Source organism: Oncorhynchus keta, chromosome 30 (genome assembly GCF_023373465.1).
Source record: "Oncorhynchus keta strain PuntledgeMale-10-30-2019 chromosome 30, Oket_V2, whole genome shotgun sequence".
Taxonomy (NCBI): domain Eukaryota; kingdom Metazoa; phylum Chordata; class Actinopteri; order Salmoniformes; family Salmonidae; genus Oncorhynchus; species Oncorhynchus keta.
This window is the reverse complement of record NC_068450.1, coordinates 38,031,920-38,055,030: the sequence shown is the minus strand read 5'-3', so window position 1 is coordinate 38,055,030 and position 23,111 is coordinate 38,031,920. Positions and strand designations below refer to the sequence as shown.

The 23,111-nt window shown below is 42.1% G+C and overlaps 1 protein-coding gene across 1 annotated transcript; it reads right to left on the bottom strand.

Moving 5' to 3' along the window:
- Positions 1 to 296: 296 nt before the first annotated feature.
- cpxm1b (carboxypeptidase X (M14 family), member 1b) lies at positions 297 to 12,572 on the bottom strand. The gene is made up of 13 exons (XM_035744475.2): positions 12,083 to 12,572; positions 9,183 to 9,292; positions 8,871 to 9,010; positions 8,657 to 8,741; positions 7,736 to 7,889; positions 7,522 to 7,613; positions 6,216 to 6,339; positions 3,038 to 3,234; positions 2,695 to 2,883; positions 1,951 to 2,245; positions 1,666 to 1,805; positions 1,480 to 1,582; positions 297 to 1,301 (listed from the first exon to the last, which is right to left on the bottom strand). The coding sequence occupies exons 1-13, from the start codon at positions 12,474 to 12,476 to the stop codon at positions 997 to 999; spliced, it is 2,328 nt and encodes a 775-aa protein (XP_035600368.1). The 5' UTR covers positions 12,477 to 12,572; the 3' UTR covers positions 297 to 996.
- Positions 12,573 to 23,111: the final 10,539 nt, after the last annotated feature.

Genomic DNA, 23,111 nt, shown 5'->3' with positions numbered 1-23,111 from the left:
CTGGACAGGTAAAGGTTTGCTTTTGAAGTATTACACTAAGAATTTAGAAAAGTACATTTTTCCAATATTCTTTGAACATGTTTTCCCCACTGCTGCACATGATTCCTCATTGGCAGAGAAGCGGGCAGCTGTCGGTGGTGATGTGGGTGGGCGTTTCCGTGGCACTGGCCTGTGTCGTCCTATCCCTGATCACTACCCTGTGGTGTCGCTTTGTCAGCCGCAAACGCCATGGAGGACGACCACGGCAACAGGATATGCAACTCCACAGAAAACAAGACATGGGTTTGACTTTGAACTATTGGTGTTTATAAGTAAAGCTTTATTTGGGATCCATTCATAACATTGTCTCTTGGCTTGCAAGGACATCCAAATGCCAGCATTTCATTTTGGTAGTACAAAAATGAACCAAAGAAAGACAAACATTAGAAATCATATCATTTCATTTGAATAGATTTAAAATATCTCATGTAGAACTCTCATCAGTTCCAGACTGTAACAGCAGAGCTCTCGTCTCTATGACATGATGCATGAGTCATTTTAGTCTCAGTTTGAGTTTGTTTGGTCTGTAATTTGTGGCATGAATTTGACTTGAATAGTGGTATATCTACCCAACGGCGGATTTGAACAGCATCATTCCACTTGGTTTGTTGTTGTAACTAAACTAGGTTCTTCAAGAGAAAATAATATTTTTTCCTGTTATACACGTTTGAAAGGGTATTTTAATTCAAAATCACCTTGCAATTATTTGCTCTAATTTGATTCAAATATCTAAATACAATCTGGCCCTTTCTTCAAATATATATCACTAAACCATACTGGAAGTACAATGCATTTTACATTTACATTTTTTTTTGTATCTCAGTAGGCTAGCCTTACAGAACTGCCCACATGGTGTACAGACTTCAAAGCTGAGTTAAACCACAAACTTCCCTCACGAGCCAATTAAATACAACAATCCTCCAGACAAAGTGTGTTGTGATTGGTTCACCAAAGACATCATGACCCCCGTGCCTTCCTGCTAGCAGCCGCACGCCTACTGTTGATGGCCTTGGTGCTGGCCCTCAGTTTTCTCAGACGCAGCTGTCGTAGCCTCAGCTGCAGGTCTTTGGGGAGCTTGCCCCCCTTGGCCAGGATCTCCTTCAGCCTCTGTTTGGGGGTCTTGGTGAGGCGGAAGTCACATATGGTGGGGTAATGCTCGTACATCACACGGCACATACGTGTGGATGGGTTGTAGCCCTCGGCACTCACCGTGACCTCGTACTCGCCCGGGTTTAGCAGGCGCCAGTAGTCCCCGTCAGCAACTGCAGTAGAGGCACAAAATGGCTACTGGTTAGTGGTAGGCTTCTCTGGCCTATACCTTTCATAACATATTCCTGCAGTGCCCTCTAGGTGCAATTTTACGACATCATTTTGAGGTTTTCTTCTTGAATCATTTACTGATGTGATTTCTTTTTGCATGTGAGGAGGGAGACAGCCCACCTGATCTAATATGGTGGTCGATGTCATCCACTTTGATTATGGCATCTGCAATGCCAGCCTCTGTGTCTTTGTCTCTGATCACACCCTTGAGTCCTCTGTGGACCTTCAATACAAAGCAAAAATCTAGAGATCAACAACACCATCATGCTGTGTTTAAACTGTATTAGACAATATTGATGGACGGACCTGCTCCATGTAGATCAGTAAAGACTCTTTGTTGTTCTCCCACTCGATGGGCAGCTCACTGGCATGGGGGAACTTATCACAGGACAACTCCACTGTCACATCGAAGCAGTTGGTGTGTAGATAGCTGAAATCATTCATGCCTGGAATAGATTTCAGGGAAATAATCAAGAATGTAAATCTTAAAATGGTACTTGAAATGACAGTACAATACCCTGCTTTTCAAAGACAATGATGAGCTGAACAAGACCACAAAATGGATGACCATAAAAGCGGGGGAATTCTCACTTCCTTGGACCGTGTGCCAGTTGGCTCCGTTGATGATGTTGTTGTAGCGTTGGAAGTTTTCATTGTGACAAGGCCGGCGGTCTGGATTTGACATGACCTGGTTGGTGCTGGCATAGACCGTGGCCAGCCAGCGGAAGAAACTATTGTCCGGTGTAGGGGTGTCATCGTGAGGTGCCCAGTCTTCAGTCCTGTCGAAGGGGTAGGTGACAACCAGTTCACCCCCGTGGAGGTTGGCACTTAATACGAACGGGATGTTCTGCATCCAGTTAATGACAGCACGTGTCTCTAAGGCCACCTATTGGATAATAGGTCAATGCCACAGGAATAATGCATTCAAACATTATAGTGAAGTACAACAATTGAAATGGTTTATATTCTATGCGGGATAGTTTTGACATTCTCAAGGATATTGCTGCATGACAAATCAAGAGCTTGGTTCTATAAGGTTACACAGTATGTGCATTTTTGTCAAAATTGAATTATTGACATAGCCTTGTTCTGTTCAATGTTCTTTACCTATATAGTACTCTAAATAGGGCAATTCATGTTTAGTTCAAAATAATACCATTCAAATCAATGAGGGTTCCGAACTTTAAAGCCAATTATTGCAGAATCATCTTTTTGCAGATAGATTTAAGAAAATGTTTACATTCTTGATTTTCCCCAATTCTCTAACACAATATCATAGAGTGGATACTATTTGGTGATTTGAAGAATGCATGTGAATTCTAAATGTCAACTTACAAAGGCGTCCTCTGAGGTATAGTACTCTGGTATGGGGATGTAGTGGTTGATGAGTTTGGACTTATCGTTATTTTGGAAGTCAAATTCAATAGCATCCCACATGACTTTGTTCAGGTCAGCAAAGTTGTGGTTCATGTCGATGCCCTGGTAGCTATAGCGACCAAGCGCCCACCCCGCCAACTCGGAACCCTGGGATGAGAGAAGGGTCAGAGGTCAACATGGGCCTCTTTGAATGGTTAAAGTATATTTGACCAGTAATGTTGAGCATTAAAATATACTCTCAGTAATAACAGTATAATATATTATATTACAACAAAACATGTTATAACATGTTTTCTGAGACCTTCTTGAAAGCCATTTCATAACCATCGGGGTTCATGGATGGCAGCAAGTGGATGCGTGTCTCCTTGACCAGCCGGACGATGCGCTGGTTTCCCAGTTTGTACTCCTGACAGATATACTGCATCAGGTTGAGCAGCAGCTCCCGGCCCAGGGCTTCATTCCCATGCATGCCAGCCACATAGCGGAACTCTGGCTCGCCTGCAGAGGGAGACAAAGCACATATGTAAACACAGCATAGCAGTGGCCACAAAAGTTGTTATGACCAATGATTTATATATGCACTAGATGACTGATAGGTGGCGCTGTGTTGAAGCCACCTAGCCTCCATCTTGGCACTCCCCCAATGTTGTAATAGATCTCCTACGGGGTAGTGCCAATATGGCCGACCAGTGGCTTCAAAGTCTCTCAATGGCCAAAACATAGCAATCCAGGGTTAATATACAGTACATCATTGGTTGTGACCATTAGGTTAGAAGCTATTATTCCATGATGCTCTAGTTTACCCTTATATAATCCACTGGCAGACAGTTCTGATATCCAGCACATCCTCCCTAGATAGCTCTGTGGTTTTTGACCACTTCCCTTGAGCCACTTCCCATGAGTCAAGTAACAATGTTTCCAGGGCGGGCCCAAAGAGATATGGCTGGGTGTAAATTCAATCAACAAGCATTTAAAACGGTGGCTTTTACCTGGCAAACATAACAAAACACTGGTGTGATTGGACTGAATCTAACTTAACGACCTGGTGCAGACTTAATCATCTATTTGAAAAATGATGATTTGCTTGGGAGATTACTCTCGGCTTTGGAGGAGCACAAGCCACGTTTGCTCCTAATGCTCAAGGGGCTTCTGTAGGTTCCGAGTGCAATGTTCCCAGGACGTTTTTTTAACCTCCCCTTTCTAACTCATACCACACAAACCACCCATTCAAATCATAGTTAGATCTAAATAAGAAAATACAAATCTCAAATCTCATGACAACGATTAGAATTCTGTCCCTAGATGACCAATGAAGTCAACGCTACTAACTGGACCTCTGAGATAGTGTACGACTAAAAAAGATGCTTCCACTGGGCACAGACGTCAATTCAAAGTCTATTCCACGTTGGTTTAAAACTGTGTTCTCATAACACAGTGGGAATGGATATGGAATCATGGTTACTGTTCCGGTTGAAATAAGGCCCCAAGTCTTAACCACAGAATGAATGCATTGTTGATAGAAAACACCTGTCCAGAGAGTCTGAATGGCACAGGTCCTGACTGTGTCAAAGCATGTAAATCACAGACAGTACATTCTTTGGAGAACAAGAACCTCAGACACCCTCCCATAAACTATTTACATTTCTGTCCTCTCCTTTCTGTTGATCTTGCCTGTATTTTTTTTCACAGCCATGAAATGAATTGTACAGTCAGTTTTTACAGTATCTGTGCATCAATCCCCCCCCCCCCCTTTGCCGGTGGAAAATGTAAACTAGTCTGGCTTATCCTCTGCCAATGGAATTGGAGGTTAACAACAGAATTAGGTCAAGTTAGACAAGACAAAAAACATTCAACGCTTTTATTCTCTTAAAAAAACAAGCCAATATTCTAAATGGTCATTTTAAGACTAGTCACCCCCTTTGAAAACAGCTTCTCCTTATATTCCAGTGCACAGGCAAACCAGTTCTCTGTCTATGGCATTCCTGGCTCCCTCTCCCGTTATGAGTTCTGGCGGCAAGGGGTATTAGTGGTTGCCAGAGCTGGTAGACCGGCTCAATGGGCGCCGAGCGTGGTCAATGAGTCCAAAGCAAACACTTTAGACATGTCAGAGTGAACCAAGGATTGACTCCAGTCTCTGAGAGCATACTGTACAAAGTACTATAGCAGTGGCATTGCAGATAAGTTCCAACCTGGACTTTACATAGTAAACGTAAATCCAGGACACTCCAATTAGTATGATATGTGTTAATTTGTGGATGTCTGTCATCCTTTTCCTATGATATGTTACGGATTACAATTCGTATGATACACTATATATACAAATGTATGTGGACACACCTTCAAATTAGTGTATTCCGCTATTTCATCCACGCCCGTTGCTGACAGGAGTATAAAATCGAGCACATATCCATGCAATCTTCATATAGTGGTGTAAAGTTCGCCGCCATTGGACTCTTGAGAAGTGGAAACACGTTCCCTAGAGTGATGAATCACGCTTCACCATCTGGCAGACGAATCTGGGTTTGGCAGATGCCAGGAGAGCGCTACCTACCCCAATGCATAGTGCCAACTAAAGTTTGGTGGAGGAGGAATAAGGGTCTGGTGCTGTTTTTCATGGTTTGGGCTAGGCAACAGTTTGGGCAAGGCCCTTTCCTGTTTCAGCATGATAATGCCCCTGTGCACAAAGCGAGGCCCATACAGAAATGGTTTGTCGAGATCCGTGTGGAAGAACTTGACTGGCCTGCACAAAGCCCTGACCTCAACCCATCGAACACCTTTGGGATGAATTGGAACGCTGATTGATAGCCAGGCCTAATCGCCCAACATCAGCATCCAACCTCGCTAATGCTCTTGTGGCTGAAAGGAAGCAAGTCTCTGCAGCAATGTTCCAACATCTAGTGGAATGCCTTCCCAGAAGAGTGGAGGCTATTATAGCAGCAAAGGGTGGGACCAACTCCATATTAATGGCCATGATTTTGGAATGAGATGTTCGACAAGCAGGTGTCCACATACTTTTGGTCATGTAGTGTATGTTGTGAATTGCAATTCGTACAATATTTTATGTATTACCAAAACGTATGACAGGTTACGAATGACAATTTGTTGTCGCTAAGGTTAGTTAGGGGGCTAGTTGGCTAACGCTAATGCTATGGGTTAAGTTTTAGGGGAAGGGTTAGCTAACATACATATGTAGTTGCAAAGATGCTATAATGCAAAAGTTGTCCGTGATGAAATTTGAACACGCAACCTTTGGCTTGCTAGACATTCGAGTTATACACCCACCCACCCACCCACCCAACTTTATTATTTTTTAAGTAACCTTCTGTCTTATGTAACCATACTAAACATATCATTTTAATTTGGGTGTCCCTGATTTACATTTAATGTGTTACGTCTAGTCTATGAGGCCAGGCTGTAAGCTATGTAGCATTGCCTCATGCTAAAACTTCATAAGGTGTAATAGGCCTATATCTACTCACCCAGCTCATGCTTTCCAGGGTGGTCAGAGATCTCCATGACGTACATCTTGAGACCCATGTGACTCTTCCCGATGCTGTAGATATGTGTGATGTCAGGGCAGGCCTCGGTCACTGATTTCATGAGCTGAGGAGGGACAGAGTTATGGTGTTGTCTGGTTGGGTATAGGACTTCCATTCCTGAGGGACCCCCAGTGTATGCACATTTTTGGGGGAAATATATATTTTTGCATCTGGGGGGTCCACCAGGAATGGATTGAGTTACACTGCCTTATGACGGTTAAGTGTGACTGAGAAGGATGCATCGGGATGTACAGTACAGTTTGTCTACCGTACAACTGGATACAAAGTCTTGGTTTAGTTTGCTGAGCACATGGGGGGAGTGCGGTATGTGTAGTGCGGTATGTGTAGTGCGGTGTGTGTAGTGCGGTATGTGTAGTGCGGTGTGTGTAGTGCGTGATGTGTAGTGCGGTGTGTGTAGTGCGGTATGTGTAGTGCGGTGTGTGTAGTGCGGTGTGTGTAGTGCGGTGTGCGTAGTGCGTGATGTGTAGTGCGGTATGTGTAGTGCGGTGTGTGTAGTGCGGTGTGTGTAGTGCGGTATGTGTAGTGCGGTGTGTGTGTGTATGTGTGGACACGAGCCTAATGTTACATCCTACCGGTCAGACTCACCTCAAGCTCTTTACTGAGCGGTAGTGGCAGTGTAGTGAGGAGAAGAAAAAAACACTAATAATATTTGTCTTTCGGTGAGACTGGGGGAGGGAGCTCCAACCAGAAACCCTCTGCTTCCAGGACAGACTCAGTCAAGCGCCAGAGAGTAGATTGAAGTAAAGGGAGGAAGTTTCTTTGCTAACTGTTGCATGCCATGTCCCTGCTGCTGTGTTCATAATGCACAACATCACAAAATCTGAGCCAGCGTAGGATTTTTTTAAATGAGAAATTGTATTATTTTCTAAGTCACTGTTGTGTAGTTCTAAAATATGGTGAATCAGTTGTTTGGAATTATAATGATAATTCTCTCAGACACAAGCAACCCATTCGAAACCTCTCGCGACCCAAATGTGAGTTATAACTCCCCCTCCCACACCACCAGTTGAGAGTTGCTGCTATATTCTTATTGGTGGAAGAGTTGTTGGAAGTTGTTGTTGGAAGAGTTGTTGGAAGAGAACAGGATGTACTGTAGTTGCGTTGATGTATGGCTGTGAAGGTGGTCAGTTCATTATCAAATCTGCTCTACCATAATTCTAAAGAACCCTAAAACTACACCAGTAGCCTATGGGTGAGTGCTGAAGGTCTCCACTTCAGCACTTACTTTCCTCATCTCCTTGTAGTTGTGGTGTCTGAAGTCCAGCTTATCTTTGGTGCCTTGCTCTGTCTGCTGCCAAGCGTAGATGTTGTTAGGATCTACAGGAGGGGAAAGACGCAACATAATGGAAATGCAATGACATTTGAATGTCGTTGAGGTTATGGTTCCTGTGTCTTAATCTAGTGTTGGGAGGATGTTGGGATGATGGTGGTGGACGAACCTGGTAGGGTACAGCCCAGAACCTCAGCTCTCAGACAGATAGTTCCGTTCTCGTACCAGCTCTGTGGATTGATACGGATGTAGCGCGCCACTGTTGCCGACTCGTTAAATAGGGCCAACACTGGAGTTTCAGTATCCTGGTTCCCCTCAAATACCTACAGTACAGGAAAAAGCCAATAGTGGAGATAGGTCATGCTCTATGAAGAGATGACTTCATATTCAATGAAGTATTTATTTATTGTTTCTCGAATTGCAGACTGCATCTTTAATAGATTATACAATAACTTCCAATTTTGCAGTTTCCGTCTCTCTGCCAGTCACATTTTCACTCTATCCCTTTGCCAAACCAGTGACACAGACTGGTAACTAGATGGTGCAATCTGCCACAGTGTGCCCATAGAGAGTAAGGCTTGTGGGTTGGCAAGGTTGGCACAGTTGGCAAGGTTGGCACAGTGGAGTCAGCTTTGGCCAGGGTAAACTGTCAGCGCCATGGTCAGCTTGCCAACAGGCAGTGGAATGTCATTGGTCAATGTCAGAGCACAGTAGATATGAATACCTCACTGGACCACATAATGATTTATTACATGTATTACTATTTTTGAAAATGTTTTAATGTATTTTTTTTAACCTTTATTTAACTAGGCAAGTCAGTTAAGAACAAATTCTTATTTACAATGACTGCCTACCCCGGCCAACTCCGGACGACGCCGGGCCAATTGTGCGCCGCCCAACGGCACTCCCAATCATGGCCGGATGTGATACAGCAACTTGACAATTGGGTAATGAGGAATAAAATAGTAAGCTATTCAAGATATAAAAATGGGTGGAATATCTGAATTTTGCAGTGAACGTAATGGGAAGAAGGCAATAGATTAGGGTTACTACATATCATATTTTAATGTACTGTACTGAACCAACTCACAGCCTCTTTCGTCCCATTCATAGCTGGCTGCCAGACCAGGGTGTCATTACTGAACTGGACCTTGTAGGTGAGTATGAAGTCCCAACTGTTAGGAAAGACAGGCGCAACTATTTAGCAATGTCCATACGACATTTACAATACATACAATTCATTGCTATGATTACACCACTGCACAATGGGGGCTTGGTGAACATGTGCCGTGACCTCCACTGACCTCCAGATTGAGCTGCGTCCCTGCAGGATGACCCCGGTGAACCGCGTGGGTCGCCGGGCATCCACCTCCAGCCACTGTTTCTTATCCTCATACTGGGCGCACCACGCCCCGTCATAGATGTCCCCGTCCTCGATACCCGACTACCCAGACAGACAGATTTTATTTACAAAGTGCATTTTACAAATCTAAACACAAGCTGTAGAGGTGGTTACCACAGAATAATCCATGGATAAAAAATGGTAAGAATGGCAGTAACATTTGTTGTGTTTGCTAACAGTGGTGAGAGACCCGTAGACTAGTTCTTGGTCTCACCTGGATGTTGAGTCGACCACGGTGAGGTCCAAGTCCCCGGCGCTTGTAGGACGAGGCCCGCAGCTGTGTGTCCTTCACCCTCAGAGACTCCAGCCCCAGCGGAGGGCACTCTGACAGTCACGTAAGGAGAACAAGGTCACAGAGGAGAACAAGGTCACTCACATACACACACACGTCAAATATTGACTTGCAGAGAAGAAATGGATCTAACGTGTAAGAAAGCTGTCCATGAACATGACATGTCCATGGGAATTACAAGTTGAATTTAATGCCTTGACAGGAGCCGTAGTAGAAGGGAGATTGAGAGACTGTCCACTGGGCACAGATGTCAATTCAACATCTATTCCAAGTTGGTGGAAACAACGTTGATTCAACCAGTGAGTGTCCAGTGGGTGCATACATGCACAATTCTCTAAGGTATTTGAGCATGAAAGAGAGTGAGAGGGAAAGCGATGAAGAGATGCAGAAGCGTGCAGGAAAGAGAGACTTCCTGTGTTTCCATGCGAGGAGCAGACAGGCGCTCATTGTCTGAGGAGCTAAGCCTGGTCGACTGGTCCTCTAAACACTAGTTCCTGTGTTAGGGCTGTGAGTGGTCTCTCTTAAAACCCTAATACCCTTTTGCCTTAGAGGCCTGCAGGATCTCTCCACGGGGGTCATTGTGACCGAGAGCATTGCTCTGCTCCAAGAGCTAATTGTTTAAAACTACTCAAACTTTGTTGACAGTAGTTTACCAAGCAAAGTAGCCAACTGATCTACTGAACTAGTGAAGTGATGCCAAAGACATTAACCTCATGTCAACAACGGTTTAGTCGTTTTTATGAAAATTATGTTTTTACTCCTATACTATTTGTGTTAGGAGAATTGGCAAACACAAGGAGTCAATGATTTCTTAGAGCTATCCTATTCATTTTACATCCTAATTTAGAGCATAGGAAACATTGTATAATCTTTATGCATTAAATCATGCCCAACCTCAACAATTTGTATAGTTTCTTCAGTGGCACCAGTTGAAGAGAGACAATTTTCAGAATGCAGTTTAGATACTACAGCAAACTATCCAGTGGCCTTTGGGGTTACTCATCATCATTTTACCAGTACATTAGTCATGATGAAAAACAGCTTGGCAGATCAGCCAACCTACAACATGAATATTTAAAACATTAGACTCCCTTTTTCTGGGGAAACTCATAACTTCCCCCTGCTTTGGGGCCTCACGGTCCCCCTGCTTTGGGGCCTCACGGTCCCTCTGCCTCATTACACACAAACTCCCTATTCGGCTCAAGATTCAAGGTATATCTCTCCATCTGGCCCCTGTAATTCCAGTTCTCTTACCGCCACATTTCCGACCAGATCAGGGGCACCAGCCCCCCCCACACACACACAGGGAGGGGCTTCCATGCAGCACTGAGCAGTAATGAGAGAGAGGGAGAGCACGAGAAAGAGAGAGAGATAGAGAGCGAGGATGAGCAGGAAATACTACAGAAGACTAGTGTCCGTTGCTGGAGAACAAAAGCACAAAAACTATTTAAGCAAGGGAATGTTTTGTTTTGCTCTACTACTGCCAGCACTGTAGCTACTCTGTCATCAAGCAACGCTGCCAATGTCAGTTGTCTGTCATTTATGCATTTCAAAGTTGAAATGAAAATGTACCATGCGTTGTACACGGTAAGGAAAAAGAGCGCTGCACAGTATACAGTATGTTGTCTATTAGGCATCTACCCATTCTCATACTGTACATGTCACTCAGGGAAGTTCCCCATACATACGTCCCACTGGCTTCACCTGGCAGCGAAGGGCGCCCAATGATTTTGGGTTTGCTTTTTTTTACAACCTTGGGCTTGCGCTTCTTAGGTAGGACTTTGGGTTTCTTGACTTTCTTCCATATCTTTTTAGGCTTCTTTACTGCCTTTACACTCCTGGTGGACCACTTGGCTACAAAAGGCAAACCGTCTCATCAACAAAGACGCACATTGTCAAATGTGAAAGTATGATGTGCGTCATAAGGACTACACAACACATTCTCAGGCTATGCAGATATGGTGTCATGGTACTGAATGTAGATTGCTGACTCGGGGGTTTTCTGATGGTCTGTGTCTACAAGACAGCTGGTTCCCATCACAACCTGATAACCCCTAAGCTAAACACTTGTAGAACCAACCCCCTGGACTTGGTTTCCAAGACCACAGAACTGCAGCATAGATATAACAACCCCCTGTAACTCGTGTTTTCCCTGCCTTACACTCCTCAGTTGTTATTTATCCCATTCGTTTGCAAATGTGTGTTTTCAGAGTTGTTTGTTGATGGACATGGACTAAATGATTTCAATGTAAGAAATGAAAGATAAATATGTAGATGCTTTTTAACCAATAGGCTGTGCCCAAGGCCGAAATACCGCATTTGGGGCCCTGGGGAAAACCTTTTTTTTTGGAGGGGGGCAATTTCCCACATTTTGACATTGGACAGAGAGAAATGTGTTGTTTTTAAAGCTCATCTCATACTATTCATATTTTGCTATGAGGATGAGAGAAAATGTTGCAATTTTAAAGCAAACTTCCTGAAATTCTACACACTTTGGCATTGCTTATGACCCCAACCCCCCTGAAGGTTGGGGCCTTGGGGCACGTGCCCTGTGAGCCCGTTATATAATCTGGCCCTGGCTGTGTCTTTTTCCAGACTTTTCACACATTTACTTGATGCAGTAGTGAGATGTCAGATATCTGCCAAAAAAAGTACACTTGAAAGACACATGAGATCATTTATTAAGAATGTCTGTAATATCTACAACAATGTCAAGCCTACGTCTATAATAACACATCACATAATGCATAATATTGTTTCAATATTTAATTTAGCAGTTGACCTGCATTTTACATCCGCAAATACATTTCAATGCTGCTCACCAAATTCGAGTGGTTCATCTTCTGGTTCTTTGTTCCATACTCTTTTTTCCACTTTCTTGTCGATACCTTCATTGAGGTCTTCTGTGTTGAAACTATAGTTAGCGGTGGTGGTCGTTTTCGGTGGTCTAGTAGTAGTTGTCAGTACCTTTGAAGTCGTTGTGGATGTCAACCTTACCGCTGGTGCGTTGGGGCTTTTATTGCTCTGGGTAGTACTTGGTTTAGTTGTAGAATCTCGTCTCTCAGTCGGAGTAACAGTTGTAGTTGCATTATAATCCACAGACCTCACTGTAGTTGTGCCATTGCCAGATGAAACGAGACCACATGATCCACATATCAAACACGACAAAACAAAGGTAAAGTACAGGGATTGTGCCATAACTGTCCCTTCAGACATTCCGGATGAATATTGACAATTTAAACGTCCCCCATTCCACACGAAGGTCCACCCATAGACTTACATAATACGGGTCCCGTGCACAATCCGTTGCGCATGCAGAAGTAACGGGGCGGCTGCCCATAAATGTTCTGTGTCTAGAACATTTATAAAAACTTCACAATAAGAGCTCTCATTTGACAGTTTTAAAAGGTACACATGTAAAAGATATCATCACAAGGCTGTAGTTATTATTAAAGGAGGGAACTGTAAGCTATGTCTATGCCAGTCCTACTGAATAATTGGTCTGTCTAACAGTCTACTTTCTGAACCATAGCTCTACAATTATTTTCATATTATTAAAACGATTCTAATTATTTGCAATATCATAATGTTACGATAAGGAGGCTATTGAGCGTTTAATTTGATGAAACAAACAGAAGCTGCTTCAGCTTTGTGACGTGCTTGTGATTACTAAACAGAACAGAGTACCGCTAAAGTCCGAAATATTGATGTCGATGTGCTTCCATCTAGTGGTAAAAGTTGAGTATTACAACCACAATTCAAGAATAACTTTCAGTTTGAATGTAGAAGATAAACGTGGAACATTGCTTCACTTGCTCAGACTGAGCATGCGGGGACTGGCATGGCAATGATTGCTAAAACTTAAGTTAATACAATTATTAAGTGTGCATTTATTGTCAATGTTTTGGTTGGGATATCGAAAGAGAGCTGGGACAAATGTCAGATGTATCAAAGGCTAAATTAAAGGCTTACTGTCTTACTTGTCATGTATCTGTAAAATCGTACATGGAATCCATGTGGATTGTTTATTGCGATCACCCGAATCATTAACATTGTAGGGCTTTGATTTAAAATGACGTTCTGTAAATGGGATAAAATGTGTTAGGGAAGATATACTCAGTAGATGGCGCCAGTGACCAGATTTTGAGCTGAACATTTGGAGTGCCAAAGTAGAGACCAAATAATATTTGTTTTGCTATTATTGACATTTTAAATAGTCTTGTCTAATTCCTGTATTATATTTATAATAAGCAACAAAGCTTTTGGTAGCTGTCTTCTCTAATTTATCTACATTTTGTGGAATGATGAAATATAATTGTACGTAATTGTCATCAGTGATTGATTACCGTTTTGATAAATGATTGGGGTAGGAAATAATTATTAGATTTTTAAATCATTTTTTTTTTTAAACATGGTGGGCATATATGATGCCACCTATGTTATTTCTTGGTGGATAACAACATTTTACACCTGCCTTACTATTGTACTGCAGCGGCTTACTTTACTTAATGGAACATTCTTTCACAGCTTGCTTTCATTTTATTTCTCTCTGTCAACCTGTAAGGAATTATAAATGGATGTTTCTGCATTATGCATTGACATTTTGTTAGGACAATGTTCATTTGCCCAAACACTTGAGGAGACTATCCAGTCCTCCCTAAGTTATGCATGCTATATTCAAATGAGTCACGTTGCAGGTTTTCCAGTGTACATTCAGGTTCCGCCCCACTTACTCTCTTCCGGGAAAATGAATTCATCCCATGCAGGTATTTGGACCTCGGTTAGTTGGATCTCGTCCCCAACATCCTGCTGTGTCCTTTTAGACCTGGTGTAGTAGTGATAATGCCTTTTACTTTGAACTGGACCCAAGCAATGATATGAGAGCATGCCCAGAGACATCACATAACAGAAATTGGGAATGCTGCTAACTTTTTGTGACTTGACCAAATATACTGTATGTTTTATTGTAATGTGCAACTTTAACACATTTTCATATTTATCTTATACAAACGCATACAGAAATGTACATACACACTTAATTCAGCACGTGCACGTGCCAAAGAAGAGTGAGCAACTCGTTGGAGACAGCAGAGAAAATGTATTCCAGCTCTTAAAGCTAGTCAAGAAAAATAGGCCTGGTGTCAATAAAATCCCCATGATGTAGTAATGTGACCAATATATGTCTAGCGTCTTATCCCTGACTTCATTGGTATTTAAACACGGCAGAACATTGTGTGTTATTGTTGGGATAGGCAGGCCAGTTCGTGAGATCGCAAGGTTTTGTGCATGTGTAGCAGAAAAAGGCAGGAAGCACCCAGTTGTATTGGTCCCAGTGGACTGATTTGAACATAATAGTTGTTTTGAACGTAGCACCATAATTTAAATTGCTAATTATAATCGGATTTAACAAATAAATAAAATAGGACCTTCCCACCTTTCATTTTATACTGCAGAAAAGTTTTGCCCGTTGTAAATCTAAGCAGTGGTAGAATATTTGATCATGCTCTCTCAGCCTTAGTGTTCCTATGGATGTTGTTCGGATTTTGTTTAGCGGCCTTTTTCTCAGACTCTTCATCTATACCGTTGAAGACATTTGGCTCTAACATGTAAGAGAGTCTGTCATAGAACAATTAGTATGTTCATAAAACCACCCACTGGGCACACACTGGTTGAATCAACGTTGTCTCCACGTCAATTCAAGGAAATTACAGTGCCATCAGAAAGTATTCAGACCCCTTGACTTTTACCACATTTTGTTACGTTACAGCCTTATTCTAAAATGGATAGTTAAAAAAAAACAGCAATCTATACACAATACCTCCTAATGACAAAGCCAAAAAAGGTTAAAAAAAAAAGAAAATAAATACCTTATTTACATAAGTATACAGACCCTTCGCTACGAGACTCGAAATTGAGCTCAGGTGCATCCTGTTTACATTGATCATCCTTGAGATGTTTATTCAACTTGATTTGGAAATGCACACAATTGTCTATACAAGGTCCCACAGTTGACAGTGCATGTCAGAGCAAAAACCAAGCCACGAGGTCGAAGGAATTGTCCGTAGCTCAGACAAAGGATTGTGTCGATGCACAGATCTGGGAAAGGGTACCAACAATGTTCTGCAGCATTGAAGGTCCCAAGAACACAGTGGCCTCCATAATTCTTAAATGGAAGAAGTTTGGAACAACCAAGACTCTTTCTAGAGCTGGCTGCCCGGCCAAACTGAGTAATCGGGGAACCCCATGGTTCCTTTGTGGGTATGGAAGAACCTTCCAAAGGACAACCATCTCTGCAGGCACCTATATACTCTCAGACCATGAGAAAATATTATCTGGTCTGATGAAACCAAGATTAAACTCTTTGGCCTGAATGCCAAGCGTCACGTCTGAAGGAAACGTGGCACCATCACTACTGTGAAGGATGGTGGTGGCAGCATCATGCTGTGGGGATGTTTTTCAGCGGCAGGGACTGGGAGACTAGTCAGGATTAAGGGGAAAGATCAACGGAGCAAAGTACAGAGAGATCCTTGATGAAAACCTGCTTAGGACCTCAGGCTGCGGTGAAGGTTCAACGACGCTAAGCACACAGCCAAGACAATGCAGGAGTGGATGTCCTTTAGTGGCCCAGCCAGAGCCCGGACTTGAACCCGAGGAGACCTGAAAATAGTTGTGCAGCAAAGCTCTCAATCCAAAATGACAGACCTTGAGAGAATCTACAGAAAAGAATGGGAGAAACTCCCCAAATACAGGTGTGCAAAGCTTGTAGTGTCATACCGAAGAAGACTCTATGCTGTAATCGCTGCCAAAGGTGCTTCAACAAAGTACTGAGTAAAGGGTCTGAATACTTACAGTTGAAGTCGGAAGTTTACATACACTTAGGTTGGAGTCATTAAAACTAGTTTTTCAACCACTCCACACATTTCTTGTTAACAAACTATAGTTTTGGCAAATCGGTTAGGATATCTACTTTGTGCACGACACAAGTAATTTTTCCAACAATTGTTTACAGACAGATTATTTCACTTATAATTCACTGTATCACAATTCCAGTGGGTCAGAAGTTTACATACACTAAGTTGACTGTGCCTTTAAACAGCTTGGAAATTTCCAGAAATTTATGTCATGGCTTAGAAGCTTCTGATAGGCTAATTGACATCATTTGAGTCAATTAGTGGTGTACCTGTGGATGAATTTCAAGGCCTACCTTTAAACTAAGTGCCTCCTTGCTTGACATCATGGGAAACGCAAAAGAAATCAGCCAAGACCTCAGAATTATTTTTTTAGACCGCCACAAGTCTGGTTCATCCTTGGGAGCAATTTCCAAACGCCTGAAGGTACCACGTTCGTCTATACAAACAATAGTACGCATGTTTAAACACCATGGGACCACACAGCCGTCATACCACTCAGGAAGGAGACGCGTTCTGTCTCCTATAAATGAACGTACTTTGGTGCGAAAAGTGCAAATCAATCCCAGAACAACAGCAAAGGACGCTGTGAAGATGCTGGAGGAAACAGGTACAAAAATATCTATATCTACAGTAAAACGAGTCCTATATCGACATAACCTGAAAGGCCGCTCAGCAAGGAAGAAGCCACTGCTCCAAAACCGCCAAAAAATGCCAGACTTTGGTTTGCAACTGTACATGGGGACAAAGATTGTACTTTTTGGAGAAATGTCCTCTGGTCTGATGAAACAAAAATATAACTGTTTGGCCAAAATAACCATTGTTATGTTTGGAGGAAAAGGGGGGAGTCTTGCAAGCCGAAGAACCCCATCCCAACCGTGAAGCACGGGGGTCGCAGCATCATGTTGTGGTGGTGCTTTGCTGCAGGAGGGACTGGTGCACTTCACAAAATAGATAGCATCACGAGGAAAGGAAATTATGTGGATATATTGAAGCAACATCTCAAGACATCAATCAGGAAGTTAAAGCTTGGTCGCAAATGGGTCTTCCAAATGGACAATGACCCCAAGCATACTTCCAAAGTTGTGGCAAAATGGCTTAAGGACAACAACGTCAAGGTATTGGAGTGGCCATCACAAAGCCCTGACCTCAATCCTATAGAAAATCTGTTGGCATAACTGAAATAGTGTGTGTGAGCAAGGAGGCCTACAAACCTGACTCAGTTACACCAGCTCTGTCAGGAGGAATGGGTCGAAATTCACCCAACTTATTGTGTGGAAGGCTACCCGAAACGTTTGACCCAAATTAAACAAATGAAATGAATAAAAAAATGATAATCGAACATTTCTTGAGTCAGTAAGTACTCAACCCCTTTGTTATGGCAAGTCTAAATAAGTTCAGTAGTAAAAATGTGCCTAATAAAACACAAGTTGTTTGGACTCATTCCGTGTTCAATAATAATGATTAATATGATTTTTGAATCACTACCCCATCTCTGTACCCCTCACATGAAATTATCTTTAAGGTCCCTCAATTGAGTAGTGAATTTGAAGCACAGATTCAACAACAAAGTTTTCAAATGCCTCGTAAAGAAGGGCAACGATTGGTAGATGTATTAAAAAAATAGCAGACATTGAATATCCCTTTGAGCATGGTGAAGTTATAGATTAGGCTTTGGATGGTGTATCAGAGGGGAAGGAAACTGCTCAGGGATTTCACCATGAGGTCAATGGTGACTTTAAAACAGTTAGAGTTTAACGGCTGTGACAGGAGAAAACTGAGGATGGATCAACAACATTGTAGTTACTCCACAATACTAACCTAAATGACAGAGTGAAAAGAAGGAAGCCTGTACAGAATAAAAACATTCCAAAACATGCATCCTGTTTACAACAAGGCACTAAAGTAATACTGCAAAAAAATGTGGCAAAGCAATTCACTTCTTGTCCTGAATACAAAGTGTTATGTTTGGGGCAAATCCAATACAACACATTACTGAGTACCACTCTCCATATTTTCAAGCTGGCTGCATCATGGGCATACTTGTTATTTTTAGGGACTGGAGAGTTTTTCAGGATAAATAAGAAACGGAATAGAGCAAAGCACAGGCAAAATCCTAGAGTAAAACCTGGTTCAGTCTTCTTTCCAACAGACACTGCGAGACAAATTCACCTTTCAGCAGGACAATAAAACACAAGGCCAAATATACACTGAAGTTGCTTACCAAGACGACATTGAATGTCCCTGATTGGCCTACTTACAGTTTTGACTTATATCAACCTGAAAATCTATGGCAAGACTTGAAAATGGCTTTCTAGAAATGAATTACAACCAACTTGACAGAGCTTGAATCATTTTCTAAAGAACAATGTGTAAATGTTGTACAATTCAATTAGAGACTTACCCAGAAAGACTCACAGCTGTAATCGCTGTCAAAGGGGATACTACTGTATTGTCTTAGGGGGATGAATGCTTATCTAATCAAGATATATTAGTGTTTTATTTTAATGTAATTTTAAAAATACATTTTAACATTTTTCTTCCACTTTGGCATTACCGAGTATCTTGTGTAGATCGTTGCCGTGAAATGACAATTAAATGCATTTTAACACAACAAAATGTGGAAAAAGTAAATGTGTGAATACTTTCTGAAAGCACTGTATGCCTTCATCTGTCAAAAATATGAACTCTTAACTCTCATTGACATGCTCCTCAGAACTTTACATGTTGGAGCTCATGGGTCCTTTTACATGGAAATGCCCAAGACAAAAACACATGTGTGACCACTAACCAACAATTTCAACAATGCAAATTCATTACTTTGTATTGACTCACTTTTCTGGAGAAAAAAAAATAGATTTTGGAAATTCATTGTAATTATGTCTGATACAGTATCTGTTGGTTATAATGAACTATTCAAGAATTCCCTGATTCAATGTCAGGCAGGTCACCCATAATACAAGTCAGTATTGGACTTCAATCCATGTCTGAGGTCGTTGGGAGATTACATGGAAACTGGCCACTAGCGGCAACAGTGAGCGCTGAGCACGGTGGATGGGGGTAAGCATCTGCCTCTAGTTCGCAGGGTTGCATGTTCAAATCAAGCTCTAGAAAGTTGTTATTGATATTTTTGTTTTAAAACCTCTCTGGGATAGGGTCTAGTTTCCTGAATTTCCACCTGACTGACGTGCCCAAAGTAAACTGCCTGTTACTCAGGCCCAGAAACCAGGATATGCATATAATTGGTAGCATTGGATAGAAAACACCTTGAAGTTTCTAAAATAATGTCTGAGACTATAACAGAAATGATATGGCAGGTGAAAATCCAACCGGACATTTTTTTGAATATTTGTTTTTTGAGCTTCCAGGCTCTTATGATGGGTTCCTTTTGTTTCTATGTAAATCTGTCTCCCAGATTGCAATTCCTATGGCTTCCACTAGATGTCAACAGTCTTTATTCAAGGTTTCAGGCTTGTTTTTCAAAAAATGAACAAGTATTTGGAGTTTTTGTGAGAAGAGCGCTGAAACAATATCAGTCTTTTGGCGCGCACTTACTAATTTTCCTTTCCTATTGAACATACTACTTTCTGTATGAAATATTATAGTTTATTTACATTTTAGAGTACCTGAGGATTAAATAGAAATGTCGTTTGACTTGTTTGGACGAAGTTTAGCGGTAGCTGTTTGGACTCCTTTGTCTGCATATTGAACAAGTGGATTACGGAAACCGATGGCGCCAACTAAACAGACCTTTTGGGATATAAAGAAGGATTTTAACAAAAAAAACGACCGTTCATGTTGTAGCTGGGATCCTTGGGATTGCAAACAGAGGAAGATCTTCAAAAGTAAGGGATTTATTTAGTCGCTATTTGTGATTTTATGAAGCCTGTGCTGGTTGAAAAATATGTTGATGTGGGGCGCCGTCAACACAGACAATCGCATGGTGTGCTTTCGCCGTAAAACCATTTTCGAAATCAGACGACACAGTTAGATTAACAAGAATGTAAGCTTTTAAATGATATAAGACTTGTATGTTCATGGATGTTTAATATTACAATTATTTATTTGAATTGCGCGCCCTCCAATTTCACCGCTAGCGGGACGCCTATCCCAAACATGAATCCTTACCTTAACCATTCAGAGTTAATGACTAAACTTAACCTTGGAACGATACAGAGAATTAACCAACAGTTAAAAAAAATGGACATTTGAGAAACACGGATGAACGTCTAATTCTGACTCGAGACTATGAGAGCTTGTTGTTCAATGTCTCAGGCTTACAGTAAACAGTGGAGTGGAGTGGAGATGGGCTATCGCTCGACGGCTGTCAGTACAATAATGACCAGAGAGTTGTGTGTTTCTGTCTCTGTCTGTCTGTCTGCGAGCATGGGTGGACATTTATGAGTGTGTGAGCGGGAGTGAACGTGTGAGTGAGTGAGTACTGATTTTAACCGCATGCGGCCCTGTAAAGACCATATTACCACAGGGTTCCGGTTTCACTGCACCTTGTGTGAGACAAGTGTATTTTTCACAATCATCGAAAGGAAGGATTTCGTGTAAAATGCTCTCCATTTGGCAGCGCTCTCTCATTTCTCAGCGCAGAGGAACTCAAATAAACTCCAATTACCCAGAAGGACCAGGTGAACGGTTTAAATAGAGCGTCTTTCAATTCCTTTCAGGACAGTTTAAGTCACAGAAGATGACAGGGAATTGACTCCAATATGACACCCATAACTGAAACAGGTTAAACTTGTATTCCTTTACAGCCCAGCATAAAGTGTATGCGTACAATTGTTACGCTGAAGCCTAGAGTATGAAAAACAGAAGACAGAGAAAAATACCTTTTCCATCATAATAATTGAAGAGTACTTGGACTATAGGACAACTGTATGATGATACACAGGGACAAATAATAACTGTTAAATTGATTCATAGAGAGGGAAGTATAATTTAACTGTTTGCACAAATTAGTTTGGTATAAAGATTTGTTACTGAATAAGAAAAGATCCAAATGCAGGAACCGTTGGAAAGATGAACATGCAAATAGCTCTAATAACCTTTCCAAAGGCTATTGCGTTTGGATTTTAATCTTACTTAACGCTATGTGCCTCATCTGTTAGTGCAGTGATTTGTTACTTTTCTTTGTACTAGCTCAAGGCACTGTGCATATTACAGATATACTTTATGATGCATTAAATGTGCAAAAGCCATATTTACGTTTTTTTTAATCTTTATCATTTATCAACATGTTTTTCAATATTTAATTGTGTTTTTAGTTACTGTACCAATGACTATTACAAAGAACCTTAAAGGCATACAATATTAAGATATGAAAACCAGTCTTGCAGTGTAATATTCTATTCATAGCTTAATGCACAGTAGGGCTGTATAACCCCCTTGAGAATAAACCTACTATGTTTTTGCAACCAGTCTCATATCTAACTAAAGTACTACATTACTCTGTCTGAATACAGAATAGTTCAACACAATGGGACACAGTGCATGGAAGAAACCTTCTACTCTTCCATGACTGTTTATATGTTGGGTGTGTCGTGTGAATAATGGTCTGGATCAGTGTAAATATTTTTCCCTCTTATTGGGGCCTTGATTTGTTTTAGTGGGAACCCTCATAATTCAAATCCTCCCTGACAATACCGTACCACTACTCCTGGAATAGTGTTTGAGTTGAGAAGTTTGGAAATTACCACCAAAAGAGGAAAACACGGACTTCAAACTTTTTTCCAACTTCCCTAAATTTGGAGTAAAAAAAAGAGGACGCAAAGTCTCTGGATGGTCCACCTATGAGCAATACACGTGGAAGTCTGATACAATATGGATGGCCTTCGCTATCTCCTGGCGACCTCCGTTAGGTCCCTCGCATGTTTTATCAACTATTCATGAAGCGTGTCCCCTGTCCCTCGGCCACCTCCCTGAGATCCCATAATGCATGTTTAATGTTCTGCGGAGGGAGGTCGGAGACCAGACTGAGACTGAATCAGCAGGAAGAGTGAAGGATGATGGGAGAAATGGGCAGTATAGTCACTCCTGGGGAAAGACCTGCTTAGAATACGCTATTTAGCGCAAATTTCTAATCATATGCCATTTTTTTCCCTGATTTAGTTTGAGCACTTTCCCTTACCGCAAACCACATGCTCCCTGAATCTTCATTTTCCCTTATATTGCACCCTGAGGAACCCACGTTTGGTGCTCCACCACTTTCCGCTCGCACTTTCCCTCTCCTGTTGTTTGTTATTTATCACCGTTGCTACGGTCACCTCCTTTCTTCTTCTCTCTTCCCCTCCCACCTCTTCAGCTCTCTCTTTCACCTGTGCTTCACTTAACTCGGTCGTTTGTCAATGTTGGTGATGTGCGCCACCTCCCTTCCTCCCTCCCTCCCCTGTATCGTTCTCTCTTTCCTCCCCCTCCCTGGGTTCTCTCCCTTCCCCTCTCTCATTAACACCCTGCCCTGATAGATGTAGAGGGGAGCCCGCCGCTCGCCAGGTCTCCCACCTCTCGCCCCTGCCAGCTCCACCCAGGAACCCCTCACCTCACAGAGGTGCCCTGTCCGAATTCCCCCCAGGCCCATGCCATCTGCCAACCCTTCCCTCCAGCGCTGGGGCCTGGTGACTGATGACTCTCACCACAGCTGGGGAGAGGAGGTGACGAGAGGTGATGCTGCTGAGGTATAGCTGAAAGACTGGAGCAGGGAGCTATTGCTCAACGTGGATGTGAGTAGTGGTTAAAGAGTGACAGGGCATGGCCTGTGAAAATCTGTATTTTTCCTGTACGTTGGCCTACGATTTTATAACTAGAGTACAACTACTAATATTACCACTAATTCTACTACTACTAATGATAATATTGGTAGTAATGATAAGCCAAAATATGTTATATTCACCGCCATATCAAAATTCTCTGTTCCGACTAATTACTGCATGATTGT

Coding starts and splice junctions, on each gene's coding strand:
- cpxm1b (XM_035744475.2), bottom strand. CDS start 12,476: ATGTCTGAAGGGACAGTTATGGCACAATCCCTGTACTTTACCTTTGTT. Junction 7,614..7,735: donor TCTGGGCTGTACCCTACCAG/GTTCGTCCACCA, acceptor CCCCTCCTGTAG/ATCCTAACAACATCTACGCT. Junction 6,340..7,521: donor ACTACAAGGAGATGAGGAAA/GTAAGTGCTGAA, acceptor GTCCCTCCTCAG/CTCATGAAATCAGTGACCGA.